Below are 26,887 nucleotides of genomic sequence, written 5' to 3'. Positions count from 1 at the left end.
TAACGTCAAAAACAAAATTTGCAGGGAGGGGTTAAAAATACTGCTTTTAGAATGCATTCGAACTTAAAGTGAGTATCAGCTTAAAATAAACTGCTGTATATATTGACTGATATATATAAACCTCATGGTAACCACAAACCAAAAACCTACAATAGATACACAAAAAAATAAAGAGAAAGGAACCCAAAGATAACACTAAAGAAAATAAACCACAAGGGAAGGGTTTAGCTAAAAGAAGAAACAGAGAAGAACTACAAAAACAACCAGAAAATCATTTACAAAATGGCAGTAAGTACATACCTATCAATAATCACTTTAGATATAAATGGACTAAATGTTCCAATCAAAAGACACAGGGTGGTTGAGTGAATAAAAAAAACAAGACCCATATATATGCCACCTACAAGAGACTCACTTCAGATCTAAAGACACACAGAGACTAAAAGTGAAAGGGTGGAAGAGATATTCCACGCAAAGGGAAACAAAAAGAAAGCTGGAGTAGCAATACTTAAATCAGACAAAGTATACTTTAAAACAAAGTCTATAACAAAGACAAAGAAGAGGTCATGATAATAAGGGTCAATCCAAGAAGAGAATATAACATTAATAATATTTATGTACCCAACATAGAAGCACCTAAATATATAAAGCAAATATGAACAGATATAAAGGAAGAAATTAACAGTAATACAATAATAGTAGGGGACTTTAATATCCCATTGACATCAGTGGATAGATCATCCAGACAGAATCAATAAGGAAACATTGACCTTAAATAAGACATTAGCCCAAATGCACTTGATATAAAGAATATTCCATCCAAAATCTGCAGAAGAGACATTCTTTTCAAATGTATAAGTAACATCCTTCAGGGCAGATTGCATGCTAGGCCACAAAACAAATTCAAGTTTGAAATTATATCTAGCATCTTTTCTGACCTGGCGTTTTTGGATTACTGATTCAATTTCATTACTAGTAATCAGTCTGTTCAGATTTTATATTTCTTCCTTATTCAGTCTTAGACAATTGTATGTTTCTAGGAATTTATTCATTTCTTCTGGGTTTCCCAATTTACTGGTATATAATTGTCCATAGTAGTCTCATGATTGATTGTATTTCTGTGGTATTGGCTGTAACTTCGCCTCTTTCATTTCTGATTTTATTTATTTGGGCCCTTCCTCTTTTTATCTTGATGAGTCTGGCAAACAGTTTATCAATTTTGTTTATCCTTCCAAAGAACCAGCTCTTACTTCCGTTGATCTTTTCTGGTTCTCCCCACCCTTGGCCACTATTTCATTTATTTATGCTCTAGTTTATACTACTTCCTTCCTTCTAGTAACTTTGGGCTTTGTTTTCTTTTCCTGGTTCTTTCAGATGTAAAGTTAGATGATTTATTTGAGATTTTTCTTATTTTCTGAGTTAAGTCTGCATTGCTATGAACTTCCCTCTTAGAACTGCTTTTGTTGTGTCCCCTATATTTTAGAAAGTTGTGTTTCCATTTTTGCTTTTCTGCAAGATATTTTAATTCTGTCTTTGATTTCTTAATTGACCCATTGGTTGTTTAGTACCATGTTGCTTAGTCTCCATGTATTCGTGTTTTTTCTAGTTCTCTTCCTGTAATTGGCTTCTAAGTTTCATACTTTTGCAACTCAACATCAAAAAAACCCCAAAGAACCCAATTAAAAAATGGGCACTAGGACCTGAAGAAACATTTTTCCAAAGAAGACATACAGATGGCCAACAAGCACATGAAAAGACGCTCAACATCACTCATCATCAGGGAAATGCTAATCCCCATTAATTAAATGCTGTCCCCCATTAATTTTGTAGGTTCCTCCACCTGCCATTCCCCTAATATTCAAATAAACCATGCTTAATTTAACCAGATACTGCTTAAATTACCCAGAATTGATCTCCCTTGCTCACAACAAAGAACCTTAACTGATACAGGGAGTTACCACAGATCTTGATTGGCCAATGTCAAGGGAAGGTGGGAAAAAGGCAAAACAAAAAAGAAAGAGTCAAACCAAGTATATATAGACTGATCTAAATTAAGTAAAAGTGGAATATACCCAAATGAAAAATTTAATACTAATAATACCAGCAAACACCTGGCATTCATTAAGTACCACACATTGTTCTAAGCACTTTAAACTGCACAGCAACACTATGAGATGAGTAGTATTATTCCCCCTGTTTTGCAGAGGAGAGAACTGAAGCACAGAGAGGTTCAGTAACTCTGCCTGAGGTTAAGCAGTCTGACTTCCGAGTACCAGCTCCTCACCACAATGCTCTAATGTCCAGAGAGTTTTTAGGACACTGAGTTTTTAGGACACTTTTGGAAAGGCTTTGCAGCACTGCCCTACTCAAAATGACCTACTGTTGAATCCTACTAAGCTCAGGTCACTGACTTCTGTCCAGAAAAGGATTCAATAATGACTAAATCAAATGTACATGTGTTGACTTGAATGCCTTTCTGTCACCTTCCTCTAATGACAGGGGCAAACCGTCCTGGAAAACAGGAAATCTGAATTCATGGGTGAAACCAGAATGATAAGACGAGGACTGTAACTCTGTAGCCACATGGCCACCCACGGGATCCTGCTAGGTGTGAGGATCAATTTAGATGAGTATAAACATTCCCCGTTCTCAGAAGTCTGGTATCATTTCTCCCTGTCCTTTCCAGTTTCCCTTCCCTTGACTTAGTTTCTTATCCCAACACCATACACACTTGTTACCTGTGCCAAGCTTAGCAAAGACCTGCATGGACTCATCAAAACGCTTCTGGCAAAAGAGGTTGAAGGCATACAAGTTCTTGATGTGATGTATCTGTTGCTGCTTTTCACTGTCAGAATCATCTTTCATTTCCTAATAAGAGAGCAAAACAGGTAGAAGCTCACTCACTCAATAAATATTTATTCAGTATATATTAGGATTTAGATAATATCCGAGGACATGCATGTACCAAAGTGTGCAAAGCGGTCACATGGCATCTGCCCTCACAGACTACCCTTACATTCTAATCATAGGATTGATAAGTAACAATTAAAATACAACAAGCTTTCTACAAAATACCTGACCAACACTCCTGAAAACTGTCAAGGTCATGAAAAACAAGTTAAGATTAAGACATTGTCATAGACACAGATTAAGGATTTGTGACAGCTAAATACAATGTGATTTCTGGATTTGAACTTGAAACAGAAAAATGCACATTAATGGGAAAACTGGCGAAATCCGAATCAAGTCTAGAGTTTAGTTTAAAAACAAAAAAATCACACAGAACAGGGTGAGTGGTGACAGAAGTACATGGTGGGGGTATTCAGTCTAGTCTGAATGGTGGGTCCAGGAAGGCTTCCAGGAGGAATGTAAACTGAGACACAAAGGATGAGCTGGAGTTAGCCTGTCCCGGCAGGGGACAGACAGGAGGGGCCCAGAGGCCAGCACATGCACCAGGCCCTAAAATGGCAGCGAGAGAGCACGGTGTGCTCAAGAAATGAAAGACATTTCACATAGCTGGCACAGTTGAGAAGGGTCCTGTTGAAGGTAAAAGCCAAATTAATACAGCTACTTATTATCTCTGTTTCTTCCTTTAACTATTTTTCCCCCTTAACATCTTTTTATGCCAATCTTTACCACATTTAATTTCTTCCTTCAAAATGTCTCTCAGTGTTTTCCCTTCCTTTCTTTTCCTTTTCCATTGCTGTCACCCTAGTCTGGACCATCATCAGCACATGGTCGCACCTGGGCTAAGTTCTCTTGCTTGGTGCTTTACAGGCTCTCAGAGCCTGGCCTTCTGATCTGGGTTATTCCCAGACGTTCAAGCCACACCCTCCATGCCAGTCAAGATGAGCTCCAAGCGTCCTGGAAATACTTGTCTCCACACTTGTTTTCACTTCTTTAACTTCCTCGAGCTCTGTAACTCTCCCCATTTCCTGCTCCTGCTCTTACTTACACTTAAAGGGTCCAAACTTAGGATGTCTTTTCCAGCCCAATTCCAAAGTTTAGTAGGGAATTGCCCTCTGAAAGTTTCATGTGTGTTCTCTGATTTATTTAAATAAAAGATAGGTCCCTGAAGAGCTAAGATGATATCAAGCAAGCTTCTTTCATCACAGAGCAGAATACCTGGTGAGTACAAGCACAGAAAAGAGAAGGGAAAATGGAAACCCACTTCCATCTTCCTTACAGACGATTAAAGAGACAACCTACAGGAGGAGAATCCCTGAAAAGACCCAAGACCTTCCTGTTAAGAAAAAAATATACTAAAAAAGCTATGTGCTACATACTACTCTTTTTATAAAGTTCAAAAACTACATACATATTCAGGCACACAAATATATGTAAACGATTTAACAAAAATTTTTGAAGGGCATGATAAACACAACAGTTAGGGTAATGGCTGTGTCTGGAGGGTAGGCAGAGGGATACGATGGGGAGGAACATGGAGGCTATATAAGTTATTTTGGGGGGCAGGAGGTGGGTTCATGGGGATTCATTATTTTTAAAATGAAAATAAAATAATTTAGAGCAACAGATGAGTTGGGGGAAAAAGTAAGATGCTGAAATTTAATGCCCCAAGAAAGAAACAGTCTTTATGGGAGATTAAATGTGTCTAACCATTAAGACTGGATTTGGGGGGAGAGGGTACAGCTCAGTGATAGAGTGCATACTTAGCATGCAAGAGGTCCTGGCTTCAATCCCAAGAACCTCCATTAAAATAAACAAATAACAAAAGCCTAATTACCCTCCCCTCAAAATTAAAAAAAAATTAAAAAAAAAATAAAGACTGGACTTTTATTCCAAATCTAGAACTTATACATCTAAAATACACGTTGCTCTTTGGAAGTTTCTACCATATATGATTATAAACATTTGTATTCTAGAATTTGTGACCACTGTTTTTCTTTCAGAAATAATTTATAAGATACTCTAAAAAACTTTTCCTACTATTATCTTCTTAAAAATCTCTTTTACCAAATTGGCAGTGTCTGGTTTAATGACTAAGTGAGGCTCGGAATGACTTGTTTCGTAAAATCAAATCCACCCTTTACAGGTGACAGTAATCACCACGGGGGATGTTTAGAAGACCAAGACAGGACTCAAAAGTCTATCTCCAAGAAGTGTATTGGCAATGGGAGCATCACTGAAAAAGAGCATGGTCACTACTTTGCTGTGAGTAACACCCCATGCAAATGTTCAAGGAGAGTGACAGTCGTAAGAGAGCAGCCCTGCTGACTGCAGCAGGGCTTAAGGTGGGTTCAGAATACCTAAAAAAGGCCTGCTTTTCCAAGCACAGGAGCCTACTGGGGAAAGGGATTTTGGAAAGCCCTTAAGTTGGTGCATTCAACCAAACTGTAATCTTGACATTTATGATTGTCATTTTAATGTCTATATTGTCTTTCATTTTTCCAGGTCATACTATATCTATTCAATTATTTTATTGTCCTATTAATTCTATGAAATATTATTATTATAATTGACACTCATTCTACATTTGACAGACAAGCAAACTGAGAAAGGGAAATCACTTAAGAGTGACACAGATATTTTATGGCAGGGTCAGATCCAGAATCCAAGCCCCCTGACTTTCAGCTTTGTGCTTACTCCTCCAGTCGAAACTAAATATGAATGTTTAAACCCAAATCACCTGCTTTGGAGAATAATGAGGAAGGCAAATTTACTCCCGGATCTCAAACACAAGACTTACTGCAAGCTGCAGAGCCAATTCAAACTGCTTGTCCTGGAGAAGCTGCTGGATTTGGGTTGCCATGGGGACTGGAATGAGTCTCCAAACAAAATGGTTGCTGGCCACATAGATAATGTTTGATCTGGAGACAGGAGTAAGAGGATTAGCAAAAGAGGACGGGCTTCATGATGACACAGATGACTTTAGAGTTTTGGAATAATATGGCAGCTACAGTAAAGAAAACAATCCCTTACCCTCCCGAGGTAATGAAACGAGGCCTTTGCAATTCAATGCTCTGGACCAGGAGCCTTGGCTCAAATGTTCGGATCTCCACATATCGAGGCAACACTGCAATGATGTAGGGAGGCTGGTGCTCTGTGCAAGAGAGAACATCTTGAGTTGTGGTTCTGGTATAAGGCTTTAGGTTTATGGACTGTTTCAGCTTCTCATTTCTAAGCTGCATTTTGGATCTCCAAATAGTCCACTAGTCAAATACCAAACCAAGGTCCTACACTGTGATATACAAAGAAAAAAAATGTTTGTCTCAGTGATGCTCAGAGAAATCTCTTGCACAGAAAGGATGCAACCAGCTTTGCTCAGAGGGACCTGATCTCACTCCTACTGTTTCCCTGCAAGAACTGGGTGAAAGCGTCACTGGCTCCTTTCTCATCAGTCACAGAGCCAGGCCAAAGGCCTGCTGCAGCTGCCCCTAACAACACGTCAGTGGGAGAGCAAGGTCACGTAACTTCTTTCATTCCTTTAGGAAGGCAAGAGGAGGGCAACTTCTTTTTTCCCCAAAACTTATGCTAAAGAAAGAGATCCACACATCTGGCCAAGGCTGTTTCTGCTTGAGATTTTCACAGAGAAAAGATGCAAAGCTCCACCTGATGCTCCACAGTTCACAGAGAAGGCAGCTGGATGGCATTCTCAGTGTAGCCATTTTTTACCACTTATATGTGGTATCTAGAGTGTCAGATTCATAGACACAGAAAGTAGAATGGTGGCTGCCAAGGGCTAGGGGGAGGGGAAAATGGGTTGTTGTTTAATAGGTTAGAGTTTGTTTGGCAAAATTAAAAAGTTCTGAAATCTGCTGCACGACAATGTGAATATATATAACACTACTGAACTATATACTTAAAAATGGTTAAGGTGACAGATTTTATGTTACGTGTTTTTTTATGACAACTAAAAATAAAATTTTTTAAAAGGTAAAAAAAATTAGTAAAAAATGAACCACTAGATGGCATAATTACCATATAAAAATTTAACCTCAAAGAATATATGCATAAGAATAGTTTCTTAGTGTGGCTAACTTGCTATAAATTTATTTTCCTTGTTACTTATTTTCTGATAAAGTTTTCCATATTATATCTGCAATATTTATATTCTAAATGAATAATCTGATAAAATTTCAAAGCCAGAAGGGAACTCAGAAATGAGGAAACGAGACCTAAAGATACTTTCATCAATCTGAATGCTGTTAATTGTTATCATAGTGGTGTTTTTCATTTTACCAAAAATTAAAATTAAGCAGCACGTTGTTTCGTATTGGATTCTTTTCTTTTTATGCTGGCCTCATTTTAAAAAGCTATTCCAATTTTCTTTCATGTTAATTTGTATAAGTACATAAAATTTCTCTGTCCTTTTTTAATCTGGCCCATTTTCATAAGATCTCACTTAATAAAAGAAGTAATCTAGAATAGAAACCCTTCTTGGTGGTCACATCTTATCATTTGTTCAGTCTCCCCAGCTCTTTGACAACAGAGATGGTCTGGGTCTCTGTGTCTTCAAACTTGGCAGTGTGGCCGATAAATGGCTGACAGTGACCGCGACTGACTACTCAGCAAGCACTTACTAGGAGGCTATGATGTTTCAGGCACTACTCAACGTGGACCAAGACTGGAGCCCAGAGCTCCTGGAGCTCCTACACGAGGAGAGGGGACTGACAATGCACCACAGCCAGTGGGACAGTGCAGCTGCCATGACGGAGAAACCTGAAAGGGCAGTGGAAGCACCAGGGGGAAGTGACTAATCCTGCCTGCAGGTCAGAGGAGACCTCAGAGAGGAAGTGCCACTGAACGGGGCCTTGTCACTCAAGCAGGACACTGCTGGGCAAAGAAAGGAAAAGGCAACAGCACTGACGAAGGCACAGTGATGAGGGGTCCTTTGCAAATGATGGGCACCTGGCTGAAGGAGTGACGAGGGGAGCAGAAACATCAACCAAGTTAAAAGGTGGCCCATCCTAAGAAGTTTACGCTTCTTCCTGTCAGATGGTGATTCTCCCACCCGCCTCAGAAAGAACTTCCTCTCCCTCAGTATGTTAAGGCACAGAAATGTTTTTGGGAAACATGGCCAAAGGTGCCGGGCACTAGCAAAGCTTTTAAAACAGGAACTGTTACACTGGGGAATCAGAAAGCTACTTCCAGTGCCCCGCATCTTCACCTCATCTGCCGCGGTTCCTCTTCCGAAGGGAAAACAAGGGTCCCTAGAACATCACAAAGCCTCTTGTGAAGCTCTTAGCTTCCCCAAACCTGTTAATATACATCATCTTGAGTGGTGTAAAATACGGTCATTTTGATTTATCTTCCTTCTGGTCTGTTCATCTCTAAACACCACCAGAATAATCACCCTAGAATATGATGCTTTTATCAATTTTACCACTTAGGATCTGCTGGCCTCTCAGACCTTCACATGGGCCTCTAACAACCGACCCTGCCCGTATTCCTCTGTTATCCAGACCGCCTGTTTCAGCCAGGTCAGTCTCTGGAATGCCTGCCCTCTCACAATCAGCACGTCTTCCGTATTTCTGCTCACTGTTCAACTATTCTTTCTGCCTAGAAAGAAAGAAATTTTTCTTCAAGCCAGATCCTAAATTCCCTGCCTGATCTAGTCCAATCTTAATGAAACTTCTTACTGATGTATTGAACAATGTACTTCCCCTTTCTAAACTAGAAAATCTTAACTCTTCTGATTTAACACCTTAAGCAGTGCCTTGTTTCACCTCTTTTTCCAAGATGTAATGCTCGTCTCCCAAGCTACGGCCCTTAAAGACAGCATGTCTGCAGCCCCCTCCACAGCAGTAACTATTATGAAAATGCTCACTCTTCCAATTGAAAATGAATTGCTGCGAGCGTGCTCACACACTCCCAGGCAATACCATCGCAGAGAGCTGAGAGCCTGTGGCAGGCGGAGGAGCAGAAACAGCTAACGAGTAGGACAGAGACTGACACGTGAATGCAGTCTGTGCTGCTAAGCTACAAAAACAAGAGCAGCGACAACCACCACATCACAAACCTTCTGATGCTGAGTTACACGTATTAGAGGACCAACCAAAGAATTTCCACTAATTTCCAAATGTAGTCTGTTTGGCAGAGGACACAACAGAACAATTTAAAAGGAGGTAAAAGAAAAGGAACTAAGAGGTAAAAATAGCAGTAGACAATCACTTCCTAAAATGTACAGTTCTGTTTATATTTCTTCCCCTCTGGGACGAAACCTAACTTCCTACAAAAACCAGAATATCCCATTTTTAATGACCCTCAAACACTCATCTATTTACAAGAAAAGAAACAGAGCGGATGACAGTGTATCTGCAGTCTGCAAAAGCTAAGAATGGGTTCCGTTCTGCCACGGGGGGTGCACAACCCCCACCCAAAGTGGGAAACAGCAGCTATGGCGGTCTCACCCATGGCCACCGGGATGTCTGTCCAGTTCAGGGCACACTTCTGCGTGCAGACCCCCTCCTCATTGAGCACCACTGTGAGATCATCCTGACCCACGGCTACTTTTCCATCTGCCAGAGGGGCAACCAAGGGTTCCAGCTGTTTTCCTGTTGGAAAGAGCTCTTTGATGGACCCCTTTCCATCCACCTACAGGAAGACACAAAGTAAGTCACCCAGCATTCTTCAGCCACAGGCATGAACATAGATGGTCTGAAAAATCAAATTAAAACCCCAAACCTACAAAAGCCAGTAACATTCCTTGTCTGGCAAAAAGAAATACTGAGTTTGTTAGGATAAATTTTGTAATCACAATGTAGATGCTGATCAAATTAGGCTATCCCAAGAATATAATTATAGAACAAATATATTAACTAGTTAAACAATAAACAGGTAACACAGCAGGGAGGTGGGAGGTGGGGAGAAAAACTTCTAGAATTGCCAAGTCTGGGGATCATGAAAGGTGTATGAAGCTAAGAAATTTATACTACTTGATAAAATGAATGGCATACCAACCTTTTCTACATACAGTATACACACTATAGGGAAAAAACCCAATGTCATGGATATTTCCCACTTAGGTTAGGAGAAAAAAAGCCAGTTATAAAGTATAATATTTTTGTAAACAGGGCAGAAGTCCATCAGCAAAAAGTTAACAGTGATAACTTGAGTGGGGGGGTTTATGGATGACTTGTACTTCTTTTATTTTCCTTATCTATATTTTCTATAATAAAATAGATGGCTTTTGAAATTAAAAAAACAGGGGGGTGGGCATAGCTCAATGGTAGAGCACATGCTTTGCATGCACAAGGTCCTGGGTTCAATCCCCAGTACCTCCATTAAAATAATAATAATAATAATAATAATAATAATAATAATAATAATAATAATATATTATTATTATTATTATTATTATTATTATAATTATTATAATGATATACTAAGATTTTGAGGGGCAGGAAACTCAAAGTCTTAACTTAATATCACGATTAGTATATAATTCCTGAGCACTGAAGTCTCAAGATAGCAGCCCATGATAATGCTCTTGACCTGCAGTTCAGAAGCACATTATCATCTCCCCAGGTAAATTCATAATCATCTTCCCCAAGATGACATTTGCAAAATAATAAGTTTTACCCTTATTAGGTAGTAGTCTCTCTTGAAACCCACACAGATAGAGTTTTCACACCATGCCATGGATTTGGGTACATCTGGTACACTAAAGTCCCCCTGAGGAAAGAGAACAAGAGTTCAGCTGGAAAGATGTTAAGGCAAAAAAAAAAGACCTTCCTGTTATTCTACCCCAACTCTGTAAAATCACCCTCACCCTCATCTGAATATAATCCTATTAGCACAAGGCCAGGAAGCCACCCATAATAAAAATAGAAGTCACCTGTGAACTGGACAAGGTGCATTCATAAAAGGTTTTCACCCTCTTTGATATAAATCAACCTATATAGATGTAGAATTTGTCACCCCTGCCTCTGAAGGCCCGGACACTTTGACAGGTGGGCATGGATAACCCTCAGGTACTCAAGCAGAGCATTCATCTGGGGAGAACTCCAAGACTGGGGTCCTGAGCTTCACAAGAACTGAACAGGAAGTCTTTCAAGCTATGGGTCAACTTAGCAGCAGCTCCCACCCAACCCATGGACCAGGTAACAGTGGACTTTACCTGCAATTCGTGAAATTCCCTGTCTTTCCAGAAATAGAGCTGCAGCTTCTTTTTCACGGCAACACACATCCGCAACACCTCCTCACCAGTCTCTGTGTGCTGGGAAGAGACGCCCAGAGCGAATGAGGATGTGCATATGGTGACGCCGTAACTGAGTGACAAGTGAATTAAGGATATTCTACCTTGAAATGGCCACTGATCTGAACACCCCCCCCAATACAAAGTCACACTGCCAGACAAGCTGAGCCCAAGTACACCACTCTCTAAGATGTACTCAGAAACAAGAGGCTGAGGAGCACTTCCTTCCCAAGGGCCGTCAGTCAGAGGCCCCGGCCCCAGCAATCCCATGGACATTCGTAATTCAGACAGGAGAACCTACATAACGGCTTCCTCCCTTTTTTCTTAAATGTTTCTTGTTCATGGCTGTCAATACATGCAGGGTCAGGGATCAGCCTGTGTCAGTGACAGCAAGCCCACGTTTAATGCTTTAAAGGAGTGGGGGGACAGAAAGTGCCCAACCGATGCAGCGTCAATGTAGACCACAAATATGAAAAAGGGATCAAAGCTGAGCAGAGGGGTGGGGTAGATCTTGAAGGACGATGAATTGGCAAAAATCAGGAGAAATGTCTTTTCTGAATAGGAAAACTGCCTAAAGACAAAGACCACAATGACATGTTTAGAATAAGAGTCAGTTTAATGTCCTATTGCTGTGTTCACGTACTGTTAACAGTCTCGATTTCCCACTAACGGTTTGTCCACGGCAAGGGCTTCCATCTTTGGTTAGCTGCCTCCTGAAAGACGGCTGTCCGGTGCTCTAATTAGCACACACACACAAAATGCAAGTGCTTCAACTTCAGGTCATATACTAAGGGGGAAACTTCTCTAATACAATCTAAAATCAAATACTCTCTTCGGAGTCTCTGCTGAGTCTGGACATCAATCTTATCCTTCCCATCTAATGGTAGGAAAGATGTAGATCAAAGCACAAAGTCAGATTTCACCTTGCCCACACTTACCTGGAGGTCACATGTGAACAGTGATGCTCCCTTTGCCTTAGAAACCGTAGTGATTTGTTGAAATGTCAACAGGTCATGGACATAAATATTATTTTCTGTTTGGAAGGAGATAAAACACTACTATAAATGATCACAGTTTTCTAGTACAGCTACCTTTAAGACAAAACAAAACAAAACAAAACAAAAAACTGTAACAACCAGAAGAAGCAAATGGCAAATGTCGGCTGGAGAAGAAAATGGATCTTCAGCTTCACTAACAATGATTTATGCTGGTCCATCACCAGCACACGACACTTAAGGTCACTTAGTCTTTGAAACTTGGATATTTTGTTCCTTTAAATTTGGGCTGGCTCGACTAAAGGAGCTCTTTCACTTCCAAAGAGCACTCTTACACTCTGTCTTTCTCCCAAGTCTGGATTGTGATGCAATATTTTTACAAGAAATTCCTTTCAGAGCTACTTACATTAAGAGGCTCCAATAAGAGAAAGGAAACTTCCTGTGGATTTTGTAAAAAACCCAAAGCAAGGATTTCTTTTCTAGCAAAGCAAGCACAATAATTTCACGAGGGCCTCTTATCTAGTCTTAGCTACTTTAAATGTTCCTGTCGACTAGAAACTAAGTTTAAAATGATTCTACCATTTGGGTCCTGGGCTGAACAGCACAGAGCATGAGGCAAGTTTCTAGTCCTTCTGCCTGTCAGGAAAAGGCCTCACTGGCTGCCTTCCATGAAACGATGGCTTTTGAAACAAACAGGTCCTAAATAGTGTGGCCCTGATCTGTCTCTCACCGGCTCTCGCCACTCTCCCCCACATATCCTAAGTCTGGCCAGATCTCAGGGCCTTTGCTGAGGCTGGTCCCGCTGCCTACAATGCTCTGCCTACCTCTCTCTTCCCTCTGAAATCCTAGACATCCACTAGACAATGTTGTCCCTCCCACTACTAAGATCCCACAACACTTTTTATAAATTTCCATTGTAACTTATTACACTGCTAACACGATTACTTTCTGTCATTTTGGTCTTCACAATCAGAACCTAAGTTTCAAAGACAGAAACCTTGTCTCATTCAACTTGGTATCCCCAGTGTCTAGAGTAGAGCTCAAGAGATATTGGCTCAATTATTGAATGAATGAATGAATGAATGGGGTGATACTTCTTGGAAAACAGAGCTCAAGTTTATGGGGGATGCTGGTGCCTTTATTACCTGTGTACCCTGTTGTACCTGGTTTGGAATCTGTCAGTTACATTGTTAAGTAACAACTATCAACTTAACCATGAAAGGGTTAATCAGGTCATAGCTTTTGCTTTTTGACATATGAAATACAAATGCAACTTCTTTTCTTACCTAACAAGCTGACCAGGATCTTAAACTGGGAAACCACATGGATCTGGAAAATAGCAAATCATTAGACTCAAACACTTCTGACAAGGTTTAGCCAACATCCATTTACCTACAATACTAAAAAGGGACTAAAAGCCTACGTCAATGACAGGGATCTGACTTATACTTATGTGCTCATGAAAGAGGATCTTAGGTATGTGATGGGTGGACAGAGATCCCTGAATAAATGGGAGGCAGAGAGCAGAGGAGTCAAAGATAAATAAATAACGTTACCAAAGTTATTGGCTTTGACAGGGGTCTCATAAAAGTCAAATATTCTTGTAGAGGCCACCATCACTGCCTACCTGCTGAATCTTTTTGGAGAAGTTCTTATTGGATTTCTCTAGTGTCACTTCAAACCTGTTGCAACCTATGGGAAAGAAACAAGCAGTCACATTTCCAAACACAGGAATTTATAAAAAAATAACTACAACAAAAAAACGCTGCTCCATCTGGCTCTCCTACATGAATCTAAAGAATTCCTAAAAGATTATAAGCTGGAAATCTAAAGTACCCAGCTGTCTTTACTGAGTACAGTAAGTTGCTTTCAACTCCAACTTTAGAACAGAGGGTTTCATGCACCTTCACTCGGCATTAGCATAAAGGACCACACCACAGAAGTTTACCGAAGCTGCAAGGTACTGGTGAGGACTTTATCCTACCGAATAGTACCTTGGCAAGGTATTCACAGAAGAAGAGTGTAAAAAGTAACAGTCAAATATAGGACCCCAAGCAATGAAACCCAGCCGAAAGCATCCTTAGATCTAGACAGACTGACTAAATCCCAGCAGCTACCCTATGTCCTGCATCACAGGACAGGGCAAACACTCAACACCATCGCCAGAGCTAAAGCAATTTAATGCAGCTACACTTACTGCCACTCTCAGGTGATGCTACATCTGCTGACACTGTTACAAAGAAGGGGAAGAAAGTTATAGACCATAAAAACAGGTGAAGCCAGTCTTGCTGGACAAAAATATTTAGCATCAAAAGTCACCAAAGAGTCAAAGAGAATAATTATCATAGTAATAACAGCATCATTAACTGAGCAATAACTAAGTGCCAGGTTCTGTTATATATATCTTCTGCAACCTCACAACCACCCCAAGAAGTAGGTATTATTGTTCCACTTTCATAGCTGACAGACCTGACGGGTCAAGCAGCCAGTGAGAGAGCCCAGAGGCCAACTCCGTCAAGCCTGTGTGCTGAGCCTACACCCTGCTACCTGCCTCCCAGCTCAGGGAGACACTGCTCACACCGCTGACCGTGGGATGTTGCCCACAGCTAGTGGTGCCCCTCCCTGCCCCAGGTATGATGCTGGAGATCCTTTGCGGCAGCCACAAGGGCCCATGCCACCGAAGCTGCTTTTACTTCCTCCCCTTGTCACTCAGATGCGATGAAGACAGGACCCTGAAGCAGTGAGAGATTTAGAAACCTGCCCTGTATTATACCATTATATCTCACCAGAAAAAAAAATTAGTCATTACTACTTGATAAAGAGTTCTGTATTTGAAAAGGACTTTATTACCTCTAACAATTCTCTTTTTGTTTTTGTTGCTTTTTTGCTGGGGGAGGGGTGAGTAATTAGGTTTATTTCTTTTTTAACGGAGGTACAGGGGATTGAACCCAGGACCTCGTGCATGCTAAACGCATTTCTCCACAATTCTCTTTGTAAGCAGAATTATCTAGGGTAGAGATTCTTATACTTTTTGGTCTCAGGACCCCTTCATAACCTTAAAAATTTCTGAGGACCAATACTTTTACATGGATTATAGCTACCAATGTTTACCATTTTAGAAATTAAAACTGAGGAATTTTAAAAACATGCATTAACTGATTTAAACCTAATAGTAATTAGCTCATTCCATGTTAGCATACATAACATATTTTTATGAATAATAACTATCTTCCCAAATTAAAAAAAAGTACTGTTTTATATTTTTGTAAATCGCTAATGCCTGGCTTAATAGAAGACAGCTGAACCTCACATCTGCTTCTGCATTTAATCTGCTTTGACAGGTTGTTTGGTTGAAGCATATGACAAAAATCTGTCCTCACACAGACATTCAGCTGGAAAAGGGAGGAAGAGTTTAATAGCTTTTTCATATAATTGTGGATCTTCTTTGATGCTATACCAAAACCTGACAAATGGAGTTTCTTGCAATCTGGAATCTGAAACATATTAATGAACTTCTCTGTTAAATTAAAGTCCATTGGTCTACTTTACACTTTGAATGGATCTCTCATTCATGCTTGATTTAGAAACTTCATGCATTGGAAAATACTGGTTCATATAGTTATGCAGATTTTCCAAATGCTGACACATTTTGTTATAGGACTTAAAAAAAAAATCATTCTCATTATCACCCCAATCTCATGAGAAAAATCATTAAGTACTGAGCTGTCAAGCTCCTGGGAGTGGATGCAATTTTTCCACAATTCTAATTTTCCCTTCAAAGCTGTGCCTTTATCGTTAGGAACAAATACTGCCAGTTGTTTTCTTCGAAGCAACAGGCTCTCTTTGTTCATTTTTAAGAAGACATCTACGGAACAGCCAAATGGTCTGAAAACCAGCAAAAATGATGCTCCATGAAATAAGTGGTCAGTTCAGCTCATAACTCAATCACAGGAGTACTTCTCGGAGACAGCCACTATGCTTCGAATCCTGCACATGGCAGAAGTGGTTTGTGTACTGCCATTGTATCACAGAGACTATTTAAAAGAGGTGTTTTCAAAGGTCTAGATATAATAAAATTAATACTTTTTACTGCCTCACAAAGAACATTCTTAAGTGAAACTGGCTTTAAAAAACAAAAGCACTGTGAGTACACACTGGGCAAAAATAGACTGCTAGTACAGTGTGGAGCCAGTAAGTTTGCTGACCACTGTCTTGAACTTGTGCTAAGCGACAATAGTTTTAGCTACTTTATTTTACATGTCAGTGAAAAAGCAATAATGATTTAGTGTTACTGTGAACTTTGTTTTGACATTGTGGATCCTCTGAAAGATCTTGGGGACTTCCTGGGATCTCGAAACTGTCGACTGAAAAAAAAAAAAAGCACAGCCTAAAAGTCGAGAATTATGTCGTATTCTGAGGACTTGCTCCTGGGAGGCAGCCTCTCAGACAGCTCTAAAGGACTGCTAAGAGGTAAAGGAGGAGCCAGGGTATATAGGAGTTCAAACAAACAAAAAAACAGGTAGTGGAACTACAAAAGATTACTGCTATTTAAGAAAAACAGACACCCCAAGTTAATGAATTTAGCGATTTTCTATGTATGGGAAGATGTAAGAGTCTGGGCTGATTGAAATCATTCCTTTGATAAATACCTTATCTAGGGCCAGTGTCCTGTTTTTCTCCATCCTGAATTCCCTCAGGTGCATGGTCAGGGTATTGCAGTGGCTGTTTACTGATACAGCAGGTGACATTTTCATTCACAAGATCATACTTTGAGAACCACTGATCTAGGGTAGGGCATTGCTGAAGTAAACATAAAGTTGTCAAGACCTCAGATGAGAAGTAATCTAACACTTCTCTAAGATACGAGTAGACTGAAGCCTACAGAATTGGTATGCTAAACAAGTTACTTTATTACAGTAGTTAGCATTTGATGTCACAAAGAATCGATTATTGGGATAAGAATATTAGGCTCTCTTATCTCCCTGTCTTACACATCATCTGAGCCCACAGCAGACAGTTAAAACAGTTATGGAATGCTGAATAAAATCCAAGGAAGGCTTAATTTTTAAATTACAGACTGGGTTGATGTCACAGAATACAAATATTTTGGCTCTGAGAACTAAAAATTTAAAGCAATGGCTAGCAAAGTATCACCTGTTGGTCAAATTCAGCCTTCCACATGTTTTTGTAAATAAAGCTTTATTGGAACACAGCCACATCCATTTATTTACATATTGTCTATGGTTGCTTTTTTGCTATTTGCAGAGTAGAATAGTCATGACAGAGATTTTATGACCTGCAAAGCCTAAAATATTTACTGTGTGTATAAGCGATAAGGTAGGGGGTCCCTGGAGAAAGAATCAGGCATGGCTTTCTTGGCACAAAAGAAACCACTTTGAGTGTAAGCCATTTTGTGGTCTAAGCCTGGCCACAAATGCTCATCCTTGAATAGGTCTCAGTAATAACGATCTTCAGGGAACAAAAGAACAAACCTGTTATCAGGCAAGAGAAGAAACAAAGCAAAGATAACAAATTAGGTGTCAATACTCCCAGTTCCATTTCAACGGTAGAGATTAGCCTCGCTTTAAAAAAATTTTTTTTAATTGTGCATAATTAAAAACCCCCTCAACCACCAGATCAGATCAACTGGAACCTAAGGGATGATGATGTTGACCTTTTCTGACCCTCGTGACTTCAGTCACCTAAAGCTTGGACTCTGTGACTGCTTAAGCCCCTTCATGAATATGCATGGGGAGTCTAGCTTAAAATCTCCCCAATTTTGCTGTTCAGGGAGAACTGTTTTGAGAAGGATCCCCAGTGTTCTCCTCACTTGCCACAGGTAATAAATCCTTCCTTCTCCCACTCTTTGCCTTGGTTGTATCTTTTGGCTCAACACCCTCCAAGAAGCGAAGCCAGTTTTTGGGTAACATTTGGTCCTTCTTTTGGAACAAGTTGGCTGACTTCTGACTTAAAGGAAAGTTGAAAACCTTAAAAATGAAATAAACCCTGCTTTCATCTTCTGGTTTCTCACCATAAAACCTGACCTTCCTCCTTCCCTAGTGCACCAGTGAAGGGTAGCAGAATATGGCCCCCCAGACGTGCTACTCTGGCCTAAGGATCATTTTAAACTGAAGGTAACTGAGAAGAAGGAAATCTAAGAAAAGTTCTCTCCTCTCCCCCATCTGCCTAAGAGCAAGACATAAATTTATAAAGGTACCTCCCCTCCCCTCTCTACCAAGGACAACATTGAATCAATTTAGAGACCTTTATCAGCACCAAAGGAATCTACATAACAAACTTATCTACAATTAGTTCCCCAGTACATTTGCCTTCCTGTAATTTGCCATCCTAGAAACTCAAAGTCCTTTTCCTTTGTTTTGTTGCTTCTGTGATGTACAGGTCACCATTCAATCAACCTAAAATGGGTAAAGTAAAAAAGAATTTTCTTCCTCCCTTACACCAGTGAGCTGCTCTTCTCCCCCAATATGTTACCCTTACTACCAGTTCCAAAGAGCAGGCTTTGTCAGTACCATTTACTATGGGAAGTTACCGATTAGCTATTTACTGCTGAAAGCCATACATTTTGTTTTTTCTCATATAGCCAAATAATGACAATTTCAGATGGTTGAACCTACTCTGGCATTAACAGCCCATTTCTATAGTTATGTAGCTCCAGGATATAATACCCAAACACATTAATTTTCCATAAGGAGAGCACAGAAATAAAATCAGGAAGAGGGAGTGAGGGACTTTTTTCCCCACTAGAGAATATTCTAACAGAACAAACTTCAAATACTTTTAGCTATCATTCTACATTTTTACTGACAAAGTAACATTTGCTTAAAGCTCTAGTTTTCAAAGTCCTTGCATCTGACACCAAACAATTTTGTAAGACACTTTATAGAAAGGAAACTGACACTGGAAAGGACCTAGTCACAGTCACATGGCCAAAGAGAAGTAAAGCCTGACTCAAACCCAGTCCTCTCTGTCCTAGTCTACCCGTTAGAGGTTAGAGGTTAACAAGATCTTTACAATCAATGGCTCCTAATTTCTTTTCCTACTACCACACCATTTATATGAGAATTTTATTCCCATCAGGAATATTTATTATCTCTGGCATGAGTCTCCAAGAAGTAAGAAGGGAAAAACATCCAGCTCCACCTCCCAGAGGGGGATGAGGAATTATAGTCTAGAAAACAAACAAACAAGCGAACAAACAACCAAAAAAACCCTGGAGATGCTCACAAGTTTCTCCCCACTTTCCCACTGCACTACCACCAATCCCAATCACTCCTTTAATGGTCTAGGAATCACTGGTTGAACAGTTGTATACCAGACTAGCAAAAGTTTTTTTTATATGAACAGTAAGCCACTTCTTACTGGGTTCTGGAAAGTTGCCACTTACCAACATCCTTTCTAATCCTATAAAGAAGAAGATGTCCTTGTTTTGTTCCAACAAGCAGCCATTCCTCTGGAAAAGAAAAGGTCAATCAGCTTTAGTGAGACCCTATTTCTTTAGCTCGGGCTTATAATTAGAAATCAAAGGGTTAAGGAAATGAGTTGCTTTTGATAGCCAAGGTGTTTTGCAAAACTAAAGAATATTTATATTCAAGCAATGTTTGAGAATCAACCAATGGAAAAAATATTTATTGAACTAGGAGGAGAGACATATTAGAGAATGGAAAATGTTCCTGGCTTCCTTGTTTCAAAATTCAACTGATCAAAAATGTGAGGGAAGTTTATAAAATCATAAAATGGACAGTATAAACATGAAACTAGGGATATAATGTCAGAAATAACAGTTAAAACCTTTGAAGCTTTAACGATGTTACTTTAGGAAAAACAAGAAGCGTCTCAGCACATTAAGCTTACAGAATTCACGATCTCAAAAGATGATCTAACAGATTAATAAGTGTTGACAAAGATACGAAGAAACTGGAACCCTCGTACATTGTTGGCAGGAATATAAAATGGTGCAGCATTCTGAAAAATAGTCTAATAGTTCCTCAAGAGATTAAACCAACATTGTATCACTTAGTAATACCACCCATGGATATTGGCATGATAGAAAGGAAAACCTACATCCACACAGAAACTTGTACGTAAATGTTCACAGCAGTATTATTCACCATAGTCAAACGTGGAAACAACCTAAATATCCATCAACTGATGAATGGATACACAAAATGTGGCACATCCATACAATGCAGTATTAGACAGCCATTAAAAGGAATGAAGGGCTGATATATGCTACGCTAGGGATGGAACTGACAATATTATGCTAAATGAAAGAAGCCAGACAAAAAAGGTTACAAATGGCATGATTCTATTATATTAATGTCCAGAATGGGCAAATCTATAGACAGAAAGATCAGTGGTTGCCCTGGGCTGGAGGGCTTGGGGGAAAAGAAACAGGATTTCTATTTAGGGTGATGAGAATATTCTAAAATTGACTGTGGCAATACTTGCACAATTCTGTGACTGTTCTAAAAACCACTGAATTGTACAGTTTAAAAAAATAGGTGAATTCTATGGTATATGAATTACATCTCAATAAAGCTCTTATTAAAAAAAAAAGAGAGAGATAGTTTAGGATGGTGGTTCTTAAACTTTGGTGTCTATTAGAATTATTTGAGGGTTCGTTAAAAGATTGCTAGGCCTGGCTCTCAGTTTCTGATTCAGTAGGTCTGGAAATGGGCCTGGGAACCTGAATTTCTAACAAGTCCCCAGGTGATGCTAATGCTGTTCGTTTAGGGAGCATTTTGGAAGACATTGGTCTAGGCTAAAAGTAAAAAGGTTCTGAAAGGACTTACATAACTACCCTGACAGACTTACATTAAATCATTCAGGGAAGTTAAGCATGTACAGACACTTCCTCAGCTTTTTGATATTGTAACATAAACGTCACTCATTCCCTTCCTAAACTCTTGATCCTTTCTAAAATAAAATATTGGCTAATGATATAAATAGACAAACTTTATTGAGCATACACTGTGTTTAAGGAAATGCTAAGCACTTATGTTATTTCACAAATCCTCACAACTATCCTTTTAAGTATGGCCTTTTCTTAAATACCCATTTTATAGATGAGGAAGTTGAGGCCCAGAGGATTAAGTTAACTTGTCCAGAGTCATGTAGGTAGTAAGATATGTAGAGCAGAGTAGGATTCCAATCCCAATCTGTCTGACCCTTAACCACAAGCTATGATGCACTTACTAACACATTCCATCTCAAAAGAATGGGTGTTGGCCAGAGGCTGTCTGAAAGGCAATGGTTATGTTTCTAAGAACAGGTCAGGAGCCACACCAGGAACATTTCTTCAGGTTGATGCCCTTAATCTTCCTTTTGTGTTTTAAAAAGAGAGTGACTCTGTCTCCTTTTGTGTTTTAAAGTAAAGGTAGGACACAAAAAGTATGACACTGTGTGCTCTCAATAACATAAATGGAAATCAGAAATAATACTAGCTCTAAAGGAAGGCTGGAGACTTAAACTGGAGCAAAACACGGGGAAAAAAATACAGTGCATCATGCTTGCTTTGCAAAAGATACTATGTTTAGAACTTTACTTATAGATACCACTGTATCGAGCAACTGATAAAATTAAAGTTGATTTCAGGACACTCATTGATATTTCAGATATATATAAAATGAAGTGGGAAAAAATTTTTAATTCATTCATAACATACATAAAAATCTATAACCAAAAGACCAACATAATGTTGACCATCTTCCCCATTCTTCCTCTTCACCCTGACATACAATCCCTTGCCAGTTCCTGTTTTTCTTTACCCCTTTTAACAGCCTCATCTCCCAACCAGGTCTGCAAGGCCCATCAATTTTATCTCTGCAAGGTACCTGACAACAGCCCTCTCCCGGAGAGTCTCTTCAGGGACCCCTGCGATGGACATGGCTGGTCTCACTCACTCTGTGTGTCCTTCCATGTTTGCTATCGGTTACCTGAGAGCATCTCTCCGATGCCATCACACTGGGGCTTAAAAAGTCCTCATGAAGCTGCACTACCCCAATACGAAGTCCAACTCCTCAGCATGACTTTCAAGAGTCTACTTTTCATTTTTATTGAAATGTTTATTTGCCAATAGACGTTTCTTATCAAATAGCTACTCTATTGGTCATAAAATGGAATCAGATAAATTCACTGAAAAAATTTTTTAATATTCTTTTTTCCCCTTTTTTTTGGGGGGGGGTGGTAATTGGGTTTATTTATCTTTTAGTGGAGATACTGGGGATTGAATCCAGGACCTTGTGCATGCTAAGTGTACACTCTACCACTGAACTATGCCCTTCCCTACTAATTCACTAAAATTGAAAAAAAATTTTTTTAACTGAAATTTGACCGTTCTCAAGCATCCATTTGGAGAAGCTGAGGAAAATTCATTTATCAAATATGCAGAGTATTGCAACAACTTTTTTTTAACTAGTAAAAGCACCACATACATACTCATATATAATCCTCAAACTCGTAAGGAAAAACAGTGCAGCATCCAGATGTAATAATGGCACAGAACTTTGATTACAGAAGTCAGCTAGGGGGCAGGTGGCCAGAGGCCCTGACCCACGCTGGTCCATGCACGTTCTGGGACATGTTATAACACATGCAAAACACAGAAAATGAGAAACCTGCAGAGCTGGCCCAGCACGGGGTAGACAGTCCCTTTTGAGACTCAACACTGCACATCAGAAAGTGGAATGCACTACACAAACGGGCAACATACACAAAAACAAAAGAGGGTCAGCCCTAGAAAATTCCTGATGGCCGAATCCTGAGCCACAAGGTTGGACTTGATTCCTCCTGGGAAGTTAGGTGGAACCCTCTTGCCCACAATTACCCTAATGAAGCTCCATCCAACAGTGCAACCCAGTCCAAACGCATGTGATAAACAACCACCGCTGAACATGGCAGAGTCCACAGGCAAACACGGTAGTGGTCATTTCCCTTCTTTGGGCCCCAGGCCAAAGAACATTGTTTCTCAAAGCATTAGCCCCTGATTAGCTGCATCAGAATCACTGGGATTTATTAAAAGTGCTCATTCCTGAGCCCTGCTCCCAGAGACTCTGATGCAATGATTCTGCAGTGGTGCCCTGAAATCTGCATTTTTAAATTTAATTTTTTTAATTACATGAGACATTCAGAGTACCAAAGCTAAAACAATGAGAAGTCTAGCTTCCATCCTTGTCCACTCCACCCTGTTCTCTTCCTTCTCCTACAGATAACCGTATTAATCATTTTAATTTAGTTTTCCATCATTTCCTTGGGAAATATAAGTAAAAATCATTGTGTATACACACATATACACACACATCCATTCATTTTTTTATAGCCTCTGAATATACATTAAAGTTTGAGAACCAGGCTCTAGAATCAGACATGATTTACTGGACATGTGACCTCAGAAAAACTACTTAAATTTTCAGATTCTTCCTTTGCATAATGGAGTTATTATTTCATAAATGCTTAATACAAATTAGTACTCTATAATGGAAGCCATTACTATTACTATTAATTAAACAAATATTTAATAAGTATCCATTATGAGTCAGGAACTGTTCTAGGTACTGCAAATAAAGCAATGTACAAAACAGTTACTGCTCTGAAGGAATTTATATTCTAATACAGAATGAGAGAGACAATAATAACATACAAAACAGCATTAGGTGGCAATCCGTGCTAAGAAGATAAGGCTGAGTAAAAGAGTAGCACATTGGTGGATGTGGCATTTTCCTTCATGTAGAATAGTTAGAGGTCTTGCTGATTTATGTGACATCTCAGCGGAGACCTGAATGAAATGAGAAATGAGCCATGTAATATAGAGGATGAGAGAGTACCAGGCAGAAGAAACAGGAAGTGCAAAGGCCCTGAGGTAGTTACGTGCTTTATGTGTTCACAGAACAAGGAAGACCATGTGACTAGTACCAGAAAGGAGCATAGGGTAAGAGCATAGGAGATAAAGTCAGCAAAGTAACCAGAGGCTTGATCATGACAGGTGCCGCAAATCGTGGTAAGGACTTTGGAACTTATAGTTGTGATGTGAAGCTACTGGGGGAATTTGAGCAGAGGAGGGATGTGACCTGGTCGTTTTCAAAGGATCGCTCAACCTCTGTATGGATAAAATACTGCAAATGGCACAATGGCAAACCCAGGGACATCAGTCAGAAGACTACTACAGTAATTCAGATGTGAGAGAACTGTGTGTCAACAGTAGTGATAGTGGAGATGGAGAGAAGAGACTGGGCTGCAGATTTTTTTGGGAGGTGGAGCAGACAACATTTGCTGATGGATTGGCTGTGGCTGTATAAGAGAAGTCTAGAATAATTCCAAGGCCGTTGGCCTTAGTCAGATGGGTAAGCAGAAATGCCATTTGCTGGATGTAGGATATAGCGGGACAGGCATGTTGTGAAATCAAGAACTGTTTTGGCCATGCTACCAGATATCCAGGTGAGGATGCTAAAGAGGCAGCTGGATTCTACAACTCTGGAGTGTAGGGAGAAATCATCATCACCACCATTATCATCAATAACTTCCTCATTTCCATTTTCCAGGAGATGGGTTATGGTGGTTCTATGACATCTTCCAGCTCAAATATTATTTGGCCCTCCAGAATCCTGGAAGTTCCTGGATGAACTTTCCACCTAAAGTCACGGTGGAGACAGAAGGGATAACAACTAGAAATAGCAATATTTATTGCTGCTAAAGTCTGAAAATGAAGCAGTTTTGAGACAGGAGATGGTAAATGGCCTCTTGTAGCTCATACCAGTCACAGCATCCTAGGAGGCAATGGGCATTTCTCCTGTTTGGCTCGAGATCATGCAGGCTGAAAACTACCTACCATTTCAAAACTGTGCTCCTGGAAAGCACAGGTACAGGGTATCTCTACTGTGATAAAGTGGAGTTGGTGAGACAGACTGAGACATGTACTACTAGTCCCAGAGGGTATCAAAGTCAAGGATCCTGACAAGCTAAGTAAAGTGTGGTAAGCAGCTGCATCCATCCTATTCAGAAGCATATGTTCTAGGCTGAGTGGAATAGCCCTTCTCCACGTTCCCATATCAGGAAGCCTGTCTCTAGTATCACTAATCTTGTGTTATAATCTGTTCATATTTCTTTGTCTGCCACTGTATCCTAGGAGCAAAGGCACTATTTGTTATTCATCCTTATATTCCTGTCTTTAGCAGAGACTAGTCCATGCAGGCACTTAATACATACCTGATGAAGAAACAGGGGAATAAGCTTTGTGCTGAGTATCAGGTCTTCCATTTTTATCAATTTCTTTTTTTTCTCCTCTATTTATTTTTAATTTTCACTGACAGCATTTAATGACAGAAAATGGAGGTATTTTTGAGATATCAGAGGAAGCAGGAATCTCTCCTTAACCCAAAGGACTAGGACAGCCTTCTGTGGAGGTGTGACTTTATAGAGGCCCAGAGCTGCTAAAAGAGGAGAGGCCCACATTAACAAGATCTGAAGTGAAAGCACCTTATGGAAGAGGATGTGATGAACTCTGACTGGGTGGCACTGTCCACAGATGATGAATAAGATGCTGGTTACCACCAAGATTCCACCAGGCCCATCATGTGTACCTAGCTCAGTATAAGATCTGATTAAAGGTTCTGAGCCACATTTTTATGGTCTTTGATTTCTAGGATCTGGACATTAACAGGAAAGACTAAAAATTACTTCTGTTTGGTCTTTGGTAATCAGACACAAACATTCATAGAAAGAAGCATAATGTTCATAGTTAGGAGTCAAGGTTTATTCCAGAAACCATTTGTATTTTAGGCACAGAAGAGATGCCTGACCCTGCTTTCTGCACTGGCCAATCCCAAGAGGATCCTGCAAGTTTTTATGGGTTAGGTTTCATGACAGACTGGAATGATGCTCTTCTACCTACAAGAGTCCAGTAACTTGTGCACTTTGACTATAAGGCAATCAAACACTTGGCTAGATTAAGAGTGGAGAGTAACAAGTTAGCTACAGTAATGAGAAGAAAGCGATGAGTAGACACTAAGGGAGAAAAGACATAGGTGTTAACTTGTTCTCTGCAAAACAACAACAATAAAAACGCCAAAAAACAAAAAAACAAAACAATGTTGTCTTTCACCTGGAAAACAACACAATGGCCTGGACAAGTGCAAGCCTCTGGAAGGCTGAGAACTTCGCACTGCTTTATCCCCTCAAACTAAAGACTGCTTTGAGACTGAAATGAGCCAAAGCTGAGCACAATTAATAAGGAAAGCTCCACCTCCAACTCCGGGCAGGTGTACGTCCCTAAAATGCCTGGGTCCCCGGGGATCGCCCAAACATCCCCACCACCCTCACTGTCAACAATGTTCTGCCCTTCCTCATCTCAGTCCCCTTGTCCCACCAGACTCCAGACAGCCAGACGCCCGTCCACTTCCCTAGCCTCCTGAAAGGTCCCAGCCGCTCCCGCGCTGACCCAGCCTGGCCTCTCGGCCCCTCGCCTCACCCCAGGCGGCCAGACAGTCGATCTGCAGAGGCAGCTTTTCTAGGATTGGCACCGGCTCGAAGGCGTCGTGCATGGCGGCGAGCGGAGTGGCCGCCGCAATCTCACCGGGACTGCTGGGTCGGGTGCTGGGCAGCAATCAAGCCAAAGAAAGAGCCCGGACCCCCTGCTACAGGCCCTTCGGCAATAGAGCCATCATCAACACGGGACTTCCTGCAGATCCAAGCCCGCCCCTTCCGCAGCCGAAGCCCCGCC

The 26,887-nt window shown here is 40.3% G+C and overlaps 1 protein-coding gene across 3 annotated transcripts in view; it reads right to left on the bottom strand.

Annotated features, from left to right (window-relative positions):
- Positions 1 to 26,872, bottom strand: part of VPS39 (VPS39 subunit of HOPS complex) — a 39,515-nt gene extending 12,643 nt beyond the window's left edge. Inside the window, exons 1-12 of one of the 3 annotated variants that reach the window (XM_032481429.1) lie at positions 26,636 to 26,872; positions 19,559 to 19,624; positions 14,351 to 14,383; positions 13,781 to 13,845; positions 13,440 to 13,482; positions 12,097 to 12,191; positions 11,081 to 11,179; positions 10,543 to 10,635; positions 9,372 to 9,555; positions 5,941 to 6,061; positions 5,708 to 5,828; positions 2,739 to 2,868 (exon numbers count right to left, since the gene is read on the bottom strand). In XM_032481429.1, coding sequence (XP_032337320.1) covers positions 2,739 to 2,868; positions 5,708 to 5,828; positions 5,941 to 6,061; positions 9,372 to 9,555; positions 10,543 to 10,635; positions 11,081 to 11,179; positions 12,097 to 12,191; positions 13,440 to 13,482; positions 13,781 to 13,845; positions 14,351 to 14,383; positions 19,559 to 19,624; positions 26,636 to 26,708 — 1,123 coding nt within the window. In that variant the 5' untranslated portion in view covers positions 26,709 to 26,872. The remainder of the gene's footprint in view (positions 1 to 2,738; positions 2,869 to 5,707; positions 5,829 to 5,940; positions 6,062 to 9,371; positions 9,556 to 10,542; positions 10,636 to 11,080; positions 11,180 to 12,096; positions 12,192 to 13,439; positions 13,483 to 13,780; positions 13,846 to 14,350; positions 14,384 to 19,558; positions 19,625 to 26,635) is intronic. The other 2 variants (XM_032481427.1, XM_032481428.1) reach the window with 2 other exon arrangements.
- Between the last annotated feature and the right edge of the window lie 15 nt (positions 26,873 to 26,887).

Source organism: Camelus ferus, chromosome 6 (genome assembly GCF_009834535.1).
Source record: "Camelus ferus isolate YT-003-E chromosome 6, BCGSAC_Cfer_1.0, whole genome shotgun sequence".
Classification (NCBI taxonomy): domain Eukaryota; kingdom Metazoa; phylum Chordata; class Mammalia; order Artiodactyla; family Camelidae; genus Camelus; species Camelus ferus.
Note: the sequence above shows the minus strand (reverse complement) of the source record. Positions and strands in the feature narration are given on the sequence as shown.